Source organism: Eubalaena glacialis, chromosome 18 (assembly GCF_028564815.1).
Source record: "Eubalaena glacialis isolate mEubGla1 chromosome 18, mEubGla1.1.hap2.+ XY, whole genome shotgun sequence".
In the NCBI taxonomy this organism is placed as follows: domain Eukaryota; kingdom Metazoa; phylum Chordata; class Mammalia; order Artiodactyla; family Balaenidae; genus Eubalaena; species Eubalaena glacialis.
In genome coordinates, this window is record NC_083733.1 from 68,155,498 (window position 1) to 68,171,313 (window position 15,816).

Genomic DNA, 15,816 nt, shown 5'->3' on the forward strand with positions numbered 1-15,816 from the left:
GTTTTGGAAAGCAAAACTTTAATTTAAAGAAATTTCTCAAGCTGGATAGGTTATAAATATCAACAAAATTAGAACTTCAGAAGTAGAAGCTGGAGTGAGAAAGAGGTTGTTTGTTTGTTTGTTTTTATAATGAATACACCTTGTTACTATTTGGGATTCTTATGAAATGTGTGTATTATCTGAAAGAGAAAACTCTCTATATATTCTCCTATATTCTTGAGGTGAAGAAGCTGATAGGTGATAATTTTACTACTCAGAAATGGGTGGATGCTTTCCTAAGTAACAGAGGGCTGTAAACTGGTGATAATCTTAAAACCAGCCAGCACGAAAGAACTTCCATAAATATCTTTTAAACTATGAAGGCACCAATACACGCATACAAGGAGGAAAATGAAAAGATGCTGGCTGAAGCAGCAACAGAAAAACCCTGGAGGAGGGGCACTGCAGATGGAGGAAACAGCCAGTGCCAAGGCCCTGAGTCAGGGTTTCTGTCACTTGCCACCCAAGGAGTCTGATACAGAGGATGCAGGACAAGGAAGAAGGGTGGGGATGAGAACGTGAGAGTGGAAGAATCTCTCGGGCTGGAGGAATGGAAAAGCATTTCTGGAAGGAAACTTGTCCTGCAGACTAGTCCCACCTCCCCAGGGGCGTATAGGGAGGATTTCCCACGGAGATTGCAGTGCTATCTCTCCTGCTCACATGTGGAGGTGTGTCTCACGTTGATTCCACATCACCTCGCTGGGGGGCTCCAGGGACATCTCTCTCCCTGACACCAGGATCATCTCCTTGCTCCAACCTGGTGGTCAACTTTGGTTTGAAAACCTGATGCCCTGCTCCAAAGAAGGAAAGAAGAGTGAGATGCCTCCCAGCATGCAACCCAGACCAAATGTTTGCATAGAAAGAAGACCAACCGTGTGATAAAAAAAGGACCTCCAGAGAGAACGTGGGGAAACTCCCTCCCCAGCCTCCACATCCACCTTGACCTACCCCCACCTTCCACCCCACCAGCTCAAATTTCTAAGGATGGAGATCCAAGTAGTTCCCAGGCAGCAGAGCCCACCCCATTGAGTACATCAGCCAATCAGCTCATACTTCGTCTCTTTGGCCACTGTAACTGGTTAGCTGTGGTCATGTGATGAAGCCAGGTCCCATCAGATCAGGTCAGACTCCTGCGGGGAATACAAGCACCAAAATAGTCTACCATTCCTGTTGCAAGTGAATTAGAACACTGGTGCTCCTGGGGCTCGTGGAAGCTGTCTTGAGACCAGGAGCAGAGCCAACACCATCAAAACCCCCGTGCTAGAGGCCAGTCCTGGGCTGGAGCTCATCCGTGTCTTCTGGAAACTTTATAGCCTTTTGGAATCACCAGACCACCAAGCTCTGGAGAGCCCTGTCTGAACTGGGGGAGGCCGTCCTTACCCAGGGAGCTCAGGTTCCCACAGTTGTCAAGTAACACGTCCTTGTACAGGTCCTTCTGAGCCAGCTCCAGCAGGACCTGGGTGAAGGACATGGCCACGTCCTTGAAGATCACTGGTTCCTGTACTGCCAGACAGCATCCTTGTTCACCAAGGGACTGGTCCCCCACGCGGCCCAGGAGAGGACATGGAAATCCACTGGAAGTTGGGAATGTGTTCAGAATTGCATTGTGGTAGATTGCAAAAATGGCCAGAGTTTTCCACCCTGCCCCATGTCCATACCATTTGACATTTAAGTGTGCAGTGCTCTCCTGTTCTGAATCTGTGCTTGGCCATGAAAATTGCTTTGGCCAATGGGATCCTGGCAAAATGTGACTTGAGAAGTTTGAAAACTGCTTGAGAAACTGTTATTGGTTTCTCTCTTGTGCCCTGAACACTGCGTGGGGACGAACATGCCTAGGCAAGCCTGCTGGAGGATGAAAGATACCTAGAGCAGGGCCAGGTCTCCCCAGTCCCCCAAGAGAAGCCAGCCTAGGTGAGCTGAGGACCAGCATCCACCAGGCATCTGGAGGAGCCCAGAAACCTCAGCAGAGCCACCTCCACGACCCCTTGTGGCTGTTGCTTCTAAAATTTACCAACTAAAGGATGCTCCCCACTCTCCAGTCCTACCTACAGTTCACCCTGAAAGGAATTCAGAGTGACTATCCGGGTGAGGCATTCTATGCTCTGGGAAAAGTGGAGGAAATGGCCCTCAGATAGTTAGATATTTTCAGGAGAAAATATTATGAACCAAGATTCTTGCATCTTCCCATACTTAGAAAAGCACTGAAATCATTGACTGAGACGTCTGTTCTTCATGACCCACAGGAACTTGTGCTGAGGTGTGTGCTTGACTGCATGGACCCCTCCTCCAAAATCACACAGAAACTGACCTCCTGCCTACCTTTTGGAACAGTTCCTCAGAGCTCTCTGAGAGGCTCTCTCCTGGTTCTAATCCTCAGTAAGTCCCCAAATAAAATTGAAATCCACCCCTCTCACGTTGTGCATTTTTACTTCAGTCGACAACTTCGACTTTGTGGTTGTTGGCATAGACTCTGGAGCCAGCCTCTCTGGGTTTGAATCTTGGCTTGGCTACTTATGATCTGTGTGACCTGAAGCAAGTGACATGAACTCTCTGTGCCTCTGTTCTCTTATCTTGGAAAGATGGATAATAACAGAACCAGCCATATGGTTGTGAGAATTAAGTGGATCAAAATGTGTAAAGACATTAGCTCAGTGCCTACCACATGGTCAGTGCTCGAAGGTTCATCATTCTAAATATTTGTGTAAAAATGGAGGAGATCCCAGTCAATGGGAGAGAAATACAGTATTGAAGAGTACATTTATTCACTCATGTATTCATCACAGCCTGATGCCAGGGCTAAATTAACATAACAGACCTGGTCAGTGGTGGACACAATATCCATTCTCCTTTGCTGTAATAATAGAAGCTATTAGGTGACACAGGATTGCCCAGCTAAGGACTGCACTTCCCAGCATCTCTTGCAACTAGATGTCATCATGTGACTATGTTCTGGCCAATGAGGTTTAAGGAAAAGTGATCTGGGCATCTTGTAGGAGTTGCCCTTTGAGGGACTAAAGTGTGTCTTCCCCTTCCCTCATCCTCCTCCCCTTCCCCTGAGCCACAATGTGGATGGGATGTGGGGGGTGAGCCCTCTCCAGCCACGTGGCACAGAGCACCAAGGTCAAAGGACCTTGGCTGCCCAACTCCACGGGGATGCAACACCCCAGCCCTGGGAGTTTTACACACAGACCACAATCATGAGAGAGACATCAAGTTCAGTTTATTTAAGCAGCTGTATTTCGGGATTTTACATCACAGTAGCCCAGCATGCATGATTCCAGGGTGCTGAGTCAAGAGTAGGAAGCAGAGGGAGCTCAGGTATTAGGAAGCAGTGACAAAGCTGAGACAGCACAGGGGACATTCACACACCTTGATTTCACGAAACTCTAACACAGGCAGAGGAACAAAGGTGCAATTTGGGTCAGGTTTCGAAGGTTCAGGAGGAAATTGGGAATCAGAGTCAGAGTCATCCGGTTCCAAGTAATAAGTGAAGCAAACACTTGGCTGGAAGGAAAGAGAACAGAGAAGAAAGAAGAGAACGTTAGTGTCACACTAGTGACATTTTGGGGTCAGATCATTCTTTGTAGTCAGGGGGGCATCCTGTACATTGCAGGATTTTGAGCACCATCAACATCATATATTATATATATTCATATTAGAGAAAAAATGCAAATAGAAAATGTGTTAACAATCGGTGGATTTGGATGACCTTTGTACTGCTTTTATAAAGTCTTTGATTCTCACATTATTTCCTAATAAGAAAACCTCTTCAAAAGTCCTCCCTGGGACTGCTGCAGGCACTAACAGTAAAGGTGTTCTTGCGAGCATCCTGACCCTGTGCCTCCCCTGACCTCTCCCCGCGGCACCCCTGGTTCCCTATTAGGGCCGCTCCAAACTCCCCTCCCACCTGTTAAGAATCCCAGAGACGGAGCAGACTCCTCATTGGCTAAGGTTGAGTCACGTGCCCAGCCCGGAACCAATCACAGGGAACCCTGGCATTGCCGGCTCTGATTGGTCAGGGGCATACCTGGAGCTGGTCTGAGGATGGGATCAGACACATCCAAAGTGCATGGAGGCAGACGGTCCCCCCAAAAATCAAGTGTTTTAGCAAAAGAACGAGGAATGGTATCCATGTGGACAAAGCCACAGCTGCCTGCCTCAGCAGGGACCGTTCCCTAATTCATTCCTTCATTTAATCAGCCCACATGTGTACAGTGCCTACCGCTGGTTACATCTGTTCTAGCCAGGAGGGATATGTCATTGAATAACAGAACAGGTTCCTACCCCTTCAGAATGAACAAACAAATACAAGGTATGCTCTCGGGTAGCAATAATTATCTGACAAATATTCAGCAAGGCAGGGGGTTGGGGCAAAAGTGAGCAAGGGAGGCTTCATGGAGGAGGTGACATTGGAGCAGAGGCAGGAATTAGGAAAGAGAAGGAAGCAGGAAAGAGGGCAGCATCTTCAAGGAAAACCATCCCTCACAGGATGGGGCCACATCCTTGGGGGGACAAGGGGCACCTGGCCACCCAAGGGTCTCTGCTGGGCAGAGAGGGTGGTGGAAGTACCTGACTTCTCAGAACCCAGGAGCCTCTGGTCAAAGGGAGGAAACAAGCAGGCTTACCATGGGACAGAATGGCAGGACTTTGAATGACAGTCTTCCCTTCATTCCAGTGGACTTCTTCCGCGGCTCACCAGGGTTCTCAGGAAGCAGGGCTGAGAGAAGAGGAAAGAGGCATGAAGCCACCTTGCCCTCTGAGGCTTGAGAAACTCAATAATAATAAGATCTTCATCATGAAACCATTGACAAGAACTAACATGTGTGGAGTACTTGCTATGTGCCAGGTACGCATTTAAGTATTTTACACATCATAGCTAAATTGAGATGGCTGCTATCATCATCCCACTTTAGAGGTGAGGAAACCAAGGCACAGAGGTTAGGACACTTGCTGGAGGTTGCACAGCAGCGCCTGCAGACATGCATTAAATTGCATCCCGAAGGCCCACAGGGAACAGAGAGGGAATGTCAGTGAGTGAAGGGGCTGGGGAAAGACAACAGGGGGCTCTGGAGATGGTGGCACCCTGGGGAGCCCGTGTCCAGGAGGAAGGGACAGCTGATATGCGGCTGCCTGTGGGGATGCCTCCCCAGAAAATTGTCTAGTTTCCCCACAGAAGACAGATGTCTTGATTTAGAGTGAAATCTCCTGATATTTCAAACCTACTAACAAATCCAGATATTTTCTTAGAAACTCCTACACTCCTGCTGGGAACAGAAATCGGTCTCTCTATGGAGGACCATTCAGTCAACCTGTCAAAATTACAAATGCACATCCTCCTTTGATGCATCCATTTCAATTTTTAAACACATTATCATGGTTATACTCCTCCGTGTGCCATATGGCCCAACTATAATCCTACCTCTACTTGCATTTATTGTCATCCTCAAAGATTGGGAATAACCCAAATGGCCACCTGTACGAACCAGGTTAAATAAATTAGAACACAGGACAGACAGACCATGGAATGCCAGGCAGCTGGAACACAAACTGGGCATGTTGTGGAGAAGGGTCCCCAAGATGGACAGGAGACACAGGGCTTAAGGTCAAAGACCCCGAGGCCAGACGCTTCAAATCCCAGCATGAGCTAATCATTCATCCTTGTCACCCCTCAGATTTCCCATCTGCAAAATGGGGTAATCACTGTCCTTACCTCACAGAGTTGTGAAGCACGAGTGATTGGGTGCTTGGAAAGCATTGGGACGGTGACTGGAAGATACTAAGTGCCAGGTCAGAATTAAATGAAACAAGACAAAATGGGAACTGGCAGTGGCATATACAGTACACACAGTATATCAGACATGAATACATGGTAACAGATACATACACATCCTTGTCTGTATGAGTGAGCATAGAACATTCTGGAAGATTGGACAAGAAGCTGGAAAGTAGCCACCTCTGGTAAGGGAGTAGGTACCTAAAACAGTGGCCTGTATCTTGTTTTGTATGATGGTTACACACAGCTATAGATGTGATGAAATACAAGTAAAAACACACATGGATTGTGCCAATATCCATGGGCTAGTTTTGATGTTGTACTATCATCATATAAAATAAAAATACTGGGGGAAATGGGATGAAGTGTCCATGGAACTTCTATGTACTATTATGGCAACTTCTTGTGAATATAAAATTATTGCAAAGTAAGATGTTTCAGAAAGGAAGCATCACAACAAAACCAACAGCCCTCATTCATGTGTCCAAGCTACCAGCAGGATCCACAGGCTTCACAGGAATCACCCCACTCCTGCCAACCCTCTCTGCCAACTCCTTGGGTCAGGCCTCCTTCATCTTCCACCTGAATGACCCTGCAGTTCCTGACTTGGCAACTGGATGCAGGGCCAGTCCAGGCAGGTATCTGGGCCACAAAATGGAGCCCAGATTGATTCCAGCTCCCAAGAGACACACCTGAAGACTCTGAGCAGGGGAGGGACAGGACTCACTGACATGAGGGGATGTCAGGGAAGTTCCATCCTGGGTGCCGCTCAGGGCCCTCCCTTCCCAGGAAGAGCAACTAGGAGATATTTGGGGTTGGGATCAGTCTTCAGGGTCAACCTTTCCTCATCAGCCTTACCCTGGAGGCTCTCCCCATTCCCACCTGCCCACAGATTTCCACCCCATGTGTGTCTCACCTCCTTTCTCCGGCGGCTTGGTCTGCACCTCCTCTGTTTCCTGGCCCTCGATGGTGCTGAGAGGTAGCATCGTGACACCACAGGTGCTCCCTATGGACAGGAGACCAGAGCAGTCAGTGCCTGGGCTGGGGACCCAGATGTCCCGGGTGTGAACCCCAGCACTGCTCTCAGGTGTTGGATGGACTCAGACAGCTCCATCCCCTCCCCACGTCTCCAGGTCCCCAACATCCAAGGGGAGTGTTGGCAATGCCTGCCTCCTAGAGCTGCTTCCAAGGCCCAGTGTGTGATTTGGGGAGAGCGATTGCCATGGTGCCCCTTTAAGGAAAAGAAGAAATATTATGACACAGAGTGCTGGGAATCATAGGTGAAGGTCAGTTAACTGGGTATCAAAAGGGCCTCTGGAGGCTGGCATACAGCAGGCACTCAATAAGTGCACCTCATGGTCAGCATTCCCAGTGCTGTATTTCAGGGCTGTCCTAAGGCTATAAGTGATTAACTTGGGAGCTTAACCAAGTGATTCAGACCAGGACATCATTTCCCTGACCTCGGGGGCCCCTTCTGATACAGGATGCTCAAGTGATTGCCTCTCAGGACTGCTGTGAAGACGAGGGGGCCGGTCCACAGACCCCTCACCACAGCCCCTGGGGAGCGGCCAGCACTGCAGCAAGTGTGCCTAGCAGCAGGCTCAGCTGTGGGGTCCTGGGACCCGCCCCACCCTCGCTTTACCCTCGGCAGAACTTCAGCCTGTGTGTCTGGAGGGTGCACTGGGGGTATTCCAGCCTGCCAGTCACTAGCTGAGAGATCTCAAGGATCAAGCTCGCCAGATTTAACAACAATATTACAACAAATACACAGCAAACTGAGATTTGAATTTGAGAGAGGCAAATCATATTGTAGCATGATAGGTCCCAAACACCTCATGGTAAATGTCTACATAAAAATCATTTATTTAATATACGAAGTTATGTTTAAGAATACCCAAGTGTCATGAAATATTTGGGACATAATTATACCCAAAGGTAATTCATTATTTGTCTGAAATTCAAATTTAAGTAAGCATCCTGTATGTTACCTGGTAAGCCCCATTTCAGAGGTTCTTTAACCTCTTGTGCTGTCAGCTTTCCTATCCAGAAAAATGAGTAAACTTAATTATTAAACATGAGGATTAAATATGATTAAATACACACACATACATACACACTGACAACACACTATCTGGAAAATTAGAGTCAACACCTCTTCCTGTAAACCTTTTAAAGAAGCGTAAGATGCAATCACATACTCTCACTCTTAATCATGCAAATACAAGATGCATCAATTTGTGGGAACACCCAGCCAGACAGACACACACACAATTGTTGGAAACACACATTTTCAGATGAACACTGAGGAAACCAGGGCATGACGACACAAGCACACCTGCAGACACACTCCAAGGAAACTCTGAGATCCCCCCGCCACTCAGGCGGGCAGGCCTGCTAGTTAGTACTGAACGCCCTCCTCACATAAAGTCCTGGACGTACGTGCGCGCGCGCGCGCACACACACACACACACACACACACACACACACCCCGGCCACCCACAAACGCAGACCCACAGGCTGAAATTACACATCACCCTCTCCAACTTAATTTCCCTCTGCCTACACCCGGGGCCCACGCTCATTCTCCCCCAGGGCCCATCCGCAGTGGCCGCCGCTCTAAGATAAGCGCCCCCAGCACACCCCCGGCCCCCACACGCAGCACGCAGGCGCACAGAAGCACTGGAGGCTCAAAACCTGTTTTCCAAGCGCCCTTTTCATCTGCTAACCTGCTTATGCGTCCTTAGTGAACCCCCAACCCATCTGGAGGGACTCCCCGCCCCTCCCGACCCCTCAAACTACCCTCTGGACTCTCCCCCAAATCATTTTCCTATGTTCCATTAAGCGAATTCGTTACCTGACCCCCTGATACCCGACCGGCCTCTCTGGTGTGCAGAGCAAACCTGTTCCGCCCGCCTCCTCCATCCAACTACAAAGTCCCCCGTCCGCCCCTCCTGCCCCCTAAACCTCAGGACCAGGACCCGGGCTCCTCCTCCACCTGTCCTGGACGGAGTCCCCGCCACCCCTACTACTGACACCCCAGCCTCCTCTGTCCCCTCCACTCTTCCCTCCTCCCAGTGGCCAGAGAAATCCTTGGACCTGGAGTCGCCCCGCGGCTCACGAGGACCTGAGCGTCCCGACCGCCCTCAGGGGAGACGCGGGTTCCTCAAGGGGCCCCACCGCGCGCACCATCGGGTCTCAGGGGCTCCTAGGCAGCAGCTCCTGCGCCCCACTCCCCAGAATTCACCCGCGCATCCTCCCTGGGCGCGCCGCCCTCCCCACGGAGACCCCGCAGCGCCATCCCGCCGCCCCGCGCTGCGCCCCCGCCCCATGGCGCACACCCTTCAGAGCTGCGGCCGCGGGACTGACCTCCGGAGCCGGGTTCTGTCTGGGCCGCTGGGCAGGAGCGGGCGGGCTTGCTCAGTGCTTGTCCTTGGCGCCCGCGCAGCGCTGGCTCCGAAGATGTCCAGGGAATCTGTGGACAAACTCGGAGGAATGAACAGAGCTGAGTCGCTCAGCGTCACGCACACCCCCCCAACCCCCAAACACAAGTCAGGTGGTAAAACAGGCGTCAGAGTGTTCCCTTCAATTTCATTACTGGGGGAGGTCGGGGGTCTCCTCATCCTCATTGGTTAGAGAAACCGATATAAAAGGTCGCCAATGGCACGTTTTAGGTGGAAGAGAATCAGTTGTTCAGGTAATAAGGGTAAGTAGTGTTTCTTAAACTTCTTACTGGAATATGAAGAAACACACGCCACGCACATAGAAACACATGTATGTAGCATGTGTGCTGGACCCAAACACAAAATATCTTTTACACTGCATCACAGTCACAGCAGTTTGTTTCCCTCCTTCTTCTAACTATTCTCACACTTTCACCCGTATTGATTTCAGTCTGGCATCTATTCAAAGCAAGATCAGTCACCTTTGTTGTCAAGGATGTCATGGCGAATAGTTTAGCCTTTGTGCACCATCATGTCTGTGTCACAGCTACTGGACTTTGCAGGAAAGCAGCCCAGACTCTACCTAAGGATGGACGTGGCTGTGCTCATGAGTCCTTATTTACACTACAAGCTGTGGGCTGCATGGCCAGAGTTTGCCCACTCCTGACCTAGAGAATTTTCTGTGCCAGCTCCTGCAGTAGATGAAGCCAAGCTGCTCTCTGGCAAAAGAGCAGTTTGGGCAGAAATGTGAATAGATACACTTTGTTGTTTTTCTTTTGAAAAAGAAATACTTTATGAAGATATGGATCCTGAGAATCAAAAGAGTGTCATATAAAAATAGCCACTGAGTCTTGATTATGTACAAAATTTGAAATAACAACCTTAAAATAAAAAAACTCTCACCAAGCCCATATCCTCACTTTCTGGTGGCTACACTGTGTGATAATTCTGATCATAAAAGATATCTAACCCAGTCCTGAGACAGAACCATCTGTGACCATGGCAATATTCTGTATCTGCAGTGTCCAGTATGGTAGCCACTGGCCACATTTGGCCACTGAAACCTGCCCTGAGTGGCTGAGAAACCGTGTTTTGAATTTTTTTTAAGATTGATTCATTTACATTGAAGTAGCCTCAGGCAGTTAGTTAGTGATTACTGTGTTGCAGAGCAAGAAAATTATACCTGAATTCCTTCTCACATGCAAAACCTCATGTGCATCTAGATGTGATGTCCTGAGAAGGACAGGGCATCACTTAGGTGGTATTGAAGAGATCATAGCTTACCCTGAATCTCATTGGGGGAAAAGGTAAAAAACAACCACATACAACAACAACAAAAAACATTAGTATGTGGCAGGATGTGACTCGGGTCTTCAAAACCACACTATATAAGAGAATATTCTATTTCTAAGGTGATACACACTGAGGAATATATACATATATATATAACATACATATTATATACATATAATAATATATTATATTTAAAAGAGAAAACATACCAACAGAAAAATGTTAACAATTGGTGAATTTGGATGATCTTTGTACTGCTTTGCAAAATCTGTGACTCTTACATTCTTTTCTAATAAGATTTCTAGAGAGTCCTCCCTGGGACTGCTGCAGGCACTAATAGGAAACGTGTTCTTGAGAGCATCCTGACCCTGTGCCTCCCCTGACCTCTCCCCGCAGCACCCCTGGTTCCCCATCAGGGCCGCTCCAAACTCCCCTCCCACCTGTTAAGAATCCCAGAGACAAAGCAGCCGCCTCATTGGCCAAGGTTGAGTCACGTGCCCAGCCTGGAACAATCACGGGGAACCTTGGCATTGCTGGCTCTGATTGGTCAGGGGCATACCTGGAGCTGGTCTGAGGATGGGATCAGATCCATCCATAGTGCATGGAGACAGGTGGTCCCCCAAGAAAAACCAAGGGTGTTAGTAGGAGAAGGAGGAATGGTATCCAGGTGGACAAAGCCACAGCTGCCTACACAGGAGGGACCCTTATGTAATTCATTCCCTCACTTAATCAGCCCATGTGTATACAGTGCCTAACGCTGGTTACATCTGTTCTAGGCAGGGAGATATGCCATTGAACAACAGAGGAGGTTCCTGCCCCCAAGAACCACTTTAGTAGGGAACACAGATGATGAACACACAGATATAGGTATGCTCTCAGGTAGCAATAATAACGCTGAAGAAATTGAGCAAAGCAAGGGGTTAGAGAGAAATGAGGCAAAAGTGAGCAAGAGAGGCTTCATGGAGGAGGTGACATTGGAGCAGAGGCAGGAATTAGGAAAGAAAAGAAGGCAGGAAAGCAGGCAGCATCTTCAAGGAAAACTGTCCCCCACAGGATGGGGCCACATCTGGGATGAGGGAGGGACAAGGGGCACACAGCCACCCAAGGGTCTCTGCTGGGCAAAGGAAGTTCCTGATCTCTCAGAACTCAGGAGTCTGGTCAAAGGGAGGAAACAAACAGGCTTACCACAGGACAGAACGGCAGGACTCTGAATAACATTGTTCCCTTCATTCTGATGGGCTTCTTTGGTGGATCATCAGGGTTCTCTGAAAGCAGGACTGAGGGAGGAGGAAAGAGGCATGAGGCCATCTTGCCCTCTGAGGCTTGAGAAACTCAATAATAATAAAACCTTCATTATGAAACCATTGGCAAGAGCTAATATGTATGGAGTAGTTTCCTTGTGCCAGGCACGCATTTAAGTATTTTACACATCATAGCTTATTTGGTTGTTCATAATATCTCTCTGAGATGGCTACTCTCATCATCCCACTTTAGAGATGAGGAAACCAAAGCACAGAGAAGTTAGGACACTTGCTGGAGGTTGCACAGCAGTGCCTGCAGACATGCATTAAATTGCAGCCCAAAGGTCCACAGGGAACAGACAGGGAATGCCAGTGGGTGAAGGGGCTGGGGAAAGACAACAGGGGCATCCAGGCCACAAAAAGGAGCCCAAATTCATTCAGCTCTCAGGAGATCTCTGAAGGGTCTGAGTAGGGCAGTGACAGGATGCACTGACATCAGGTGATGTCAGGGAGTTCCATCCTGGGTGTCCTTCAAGGCACCCCTTCCCCAGGAAGAGCCTGCGGGGGATATTTGGGGTTGGGATCAGTCTTCAGGGCCAACACTTCCCCATCAGCCTTACCCTGCAGACCCTCCCCACTGCCACCTGCCCACAGTTTTCCACCCCATGTGTGTCTCACCTCCTTTCTCCGGCGGCTTGGTCTGCACCTCCTCCGTTTCCTGGCCCTCGATGGTGCTGAGAGGTAGCATCGTGACACCACAGGTGCTCCCTATGGACAGGAGACCAGAGCAGTCAGTGCCTGGGCTGGGGACCCAGATGGCCCGGGTGTGAACCCCAGCACCGCTCTCAGATGTCAGGTGGACTCAGACAGCTCCATCCCCTCCCCAAGTCTCCAGGCCCCCAACATCCAAGGGGAGTGTTGGCAATGCCTCCCTCTAGTGTTCTTCCAAGGCCCAGTGTGTGATTTGGGGAGAGCGACTGCCACGGTGCCTGGCAAGGGCAAGGGCAGAGACCACGGGTCTGGGGTTTCTAATCCTTTAAGAAAAACAAGAAATATTATGACACGAAGTGCTGGGACCCTGAAGGTGAATGTCAGTTAACTGGATATCAAAAGGGCCTCTGGTGTCTGGCATATACAGCAGGCACTGGGCCTCTGGTGTCTGGCATATACAGCAGGCACTAAATAAGCACACTCATGGCCAGCATTCCTAGTGCTGTATTTCATCCCGGTCCTAAGGCTACACTGCAGCTTGACCAAATGGTTCAGACCAGGACCTCTCTTCCCTGTCCTCGGGGGGCTTCTTCTGGTACAGGATACTCAAGTGACTGCCTCTCAGGACTGCTGTGAAGACGAGGGGGCCGGTCCACAGACACCTCACCACAGCCCCTGGGGAGGGGCCAGCACTGCAGCGAGGGTGCCTAGCAGCAGGCTCAGCTGTGGGGTCCTGGGGCCCCGCCTCCACCCCAGCTTTACCCTGGGCAGGACTTGGGCCAGTGTGTCTGGAGGGTGCACTGAGGGGGTTCCAGCCTGCCGGTCACTAGCTGAGAGATCTCAAGGATCAAGCTCGCCAGATTTAACAACAACAAGATTACAAGAAATACACAGCAAACTGAGGTTTGAATTTCAGATACACAAAACATTTTTTAGTATAAGTATGTTCAAACACTGCATGGGTTATGTCTACATAAAAATCATTTTTTATTTAGTTTTCTAAATTATGTTTACGTATAGGCAAGTCCCATGAAATATTTGGGACATGCTTATACCCAAAGGTAATTCATTATTTGTCTAAAGTTCAAATTTAAGAAACCATCCTGTATTTTACCTAACAAGCCCCGATTCAGGGGTTATTTAACCTCTTGTGCTGTCAGTTTTCCCCTCCATGAAAATGAAGACTATAAATGATTAAACATGAGGATTAAATATGATTAAATACGCACACATACTCAGAACATATTATCTGGTAACTTAGAGTCAACACCTCTCCCTCTAAGCCTTTTTAAGAAGCATGAGACCCATCACAGACCCTCACACATAATCGTGCAAATACAAGGTGCGTCAAAGAGCAGGAACACCTGGCCAGACAAACACACACACAATTGTTGGAAACACACATTTTCAGATGAACACTGGGGAAACCAGGGCATGACCACGCAAGCACACCTGCAGACAGGCTCCAGGGAAACTCAGAGACCCCCGCCTCCCCCGTGGGCAGGCGTGCTTGTCAGTACTGAATGCCCGAAGTCACAGGTAGTCCTGGACATGCACACACACACACACACACACCCCACACACACTCAGGGCACACACAACTGCAGACGCAGAAGCTGAAAATACACATCACCCTCTCCAACACAGTTTCCCTCTGGCTGGCACCCAGGGCCCATCCCCCCGAGGCTGCCCCTCAAAGATGCGCGCCCCAGACAGGCTCCCTGCCCCCACCCGCAGCACGCAGGCGCACAGAAGCGCTGGAGGCTCAAAAGCTGTTTTCCAAAGGCCCTTCTCATCTGCAAACCTCTTATGCGTCTCAGCGAACCCCCAAACACAACCGGAGGGGCTCCCCCCCGCTCCTCATCCCTCAAACTACCCTCTGGACTCCCTGCAGTATCATTTTCCGATTCTCTACTTGGCCGGTTCGCTACCTGACCCCCTGATACCCGACCGGCCTCTCTGGTGTGCAGAGCAAACCTGTTCCGCCCGCCTCCTCCATCCAACTACAAAGTCCCCCGTCCGCCCCTCCTGCCCCCTAAACCTCAGGACCAGGACCCGGGCGCCTCCTCCACCTGTCCTGGACGGAGTCCCCGCCACCCCTACTACTGACACCCCAGCCTCCTCTGTCCCCTCCACTCTTCCCTCCTCCCAGTGGCCAGAGAAATCCTTGGACCTGGAGTCGCCCCGCGGCTCACGAGGACCTGAGCGTCCCGACTGCCCTCAGGGGAGACGCGGGTTCCTCAAGGGGCCCCACCGCGCGCACCATCGGGTCTCAGGAGCTCCTAGGCAGCAGCTCCTGCGCCCCACTCCCCAGAATTCACCCGCGCATCCTCCCTGGGCGCGCCGCCCTCCCCGCGGAGACCCCGCAGCCCCGTTCCGCCGCCCCCCGCCCCGCGCTGCGCCCCCGCCGCATGGCGCACACCCTTCAGAGCTGCGGCCGCGGGACTGACCTCCGGACCCGGGTTCTGGCTGGGCCGCTGGGCAGGAGCGGGCGGGCTTGCTCAGTGCTTGTCCTTGGCGCCCGGGTAGCGCTGGCTCCGGAGATGCCCGGGGACGCGGTGGACAAACTCGCGCGAATGAACAGGGCTGAGCTGCTCGGCGACACGCACACCCCCCAACCCCCGCCCGCAAACACAAGTCAGGTGGTTAAAACTGTCTCTGACACCAGCACAGGCGTCAGAGTGTTCGCTGCGATTCCGTTGTTAGTGGGGAGGGTCGGGGGCCTCTTGGTCCTCGTTCGTTAGGGAAAGCAATTTAGGAGGTCGCCCTGGGCAGGTTTTCAGTGGTTGAGAATTACTTGTGCAGGTAATAAGAGTACGTAGTATTTCTAAACTTGTTCTTCCAATATGAGCAAACACACGGCACACACGGAGGAACACATGTATGTAGCATGTGCCCTGGACTCAAACACAAAATAGCTTTTACACTGTGCATCACAGTTGCAATAGTTCACGATTTTCCCTCCTTTTTCTAACCATTCTTACACCTTCACCCGTATTGATTTCAGTTTGGCATCTATTCGAAGCAAAGTCAGTCACCTTTCTTGTCAAGGATGTCATGGCAAATACTTTAGAATTCTGGGCCATCGGGTCTGTGTAGCAGCTACTCCGCTTTGCATGAAAGCAGCCCAGACGTTAGGTAAGGAATGGGTGTACTTGTGGCAACGAGCCCTTATTTACACAACAGGCTGTGGGCTGGATGACCAGAGTCTGCCCATCCCTGACATAGAAAATTTTCTGTACCACACCCTGGAGTAGATAAAGCCAAGAAGTTCCTGTAAAAAGTGTTGTTTGGAAAGAAATGCGAACATATATACTTT

The 15,816-nt window shown here is 50.2% G+C and overlaps 1 protein-coding gene across 1 annotated transcript; it reads right to left on the minus strand.

Moving 5' to 3' along the window:
- Positions 1-3,244: 3,244 nt before the first annotated feature.
- On the minus strand, positions 3,245-15,230 carry LOC133078557 (uncharacterized). Its single transcript, XM_061173643.1, has 7 exons — positions 14,948-15,230; positions 12,465-12,554; positions 11,731-11,822; positions 9,179-9,284; positions 6,729-6,818; positions 4,665-4,756; positions 3,245-3,543 (listed from the first exon to the last, which is right to left on the minus strand). The coding sequence occupies exons 2-7, from the start codon at positions 12,532-12,534 to the stop codon at positions 3,361-3,363; spliced, it is 633 nt and encodes a 210-aa protein (XP_061029626.1). The 5' UTR covers positions 12,535-12,554; positions 14,948-15,230; the 3' UTR covers positions 3,245-3,360.
- Between the last annotated feature and the right edge of the window lie 586 nt (positions 15,231-15,816).

What these genes read in the sequence shown, in the direction of transcription:
- LOC133078557 (XM_061173643.1), bottom strand. Translation starts at nt 12,534, where the DNA reads ATGCTACCTCTCAGCACCATCGAGGGCCAGGAAACGGAGGAGGTGCAG. An exon ending in TCCTGCCGTTCTGTCCTGTG is followed by an intron (nt 9,285 to 11,730) that starts GTAAGCCTGTTT and finishes GTTTGTCCACAG; the next exon opens with ATTCCCTGGACATCTTCGGA. An exon ending in GACAGAACCCGGCTCCGGAG is followed by an intron (nt 6,819 to 9,178) that starts GTCAGTCCCGCG and finishes TCCTGTCCATAG; the next exon opens with GGAGCACCTGTGGTGTCACG.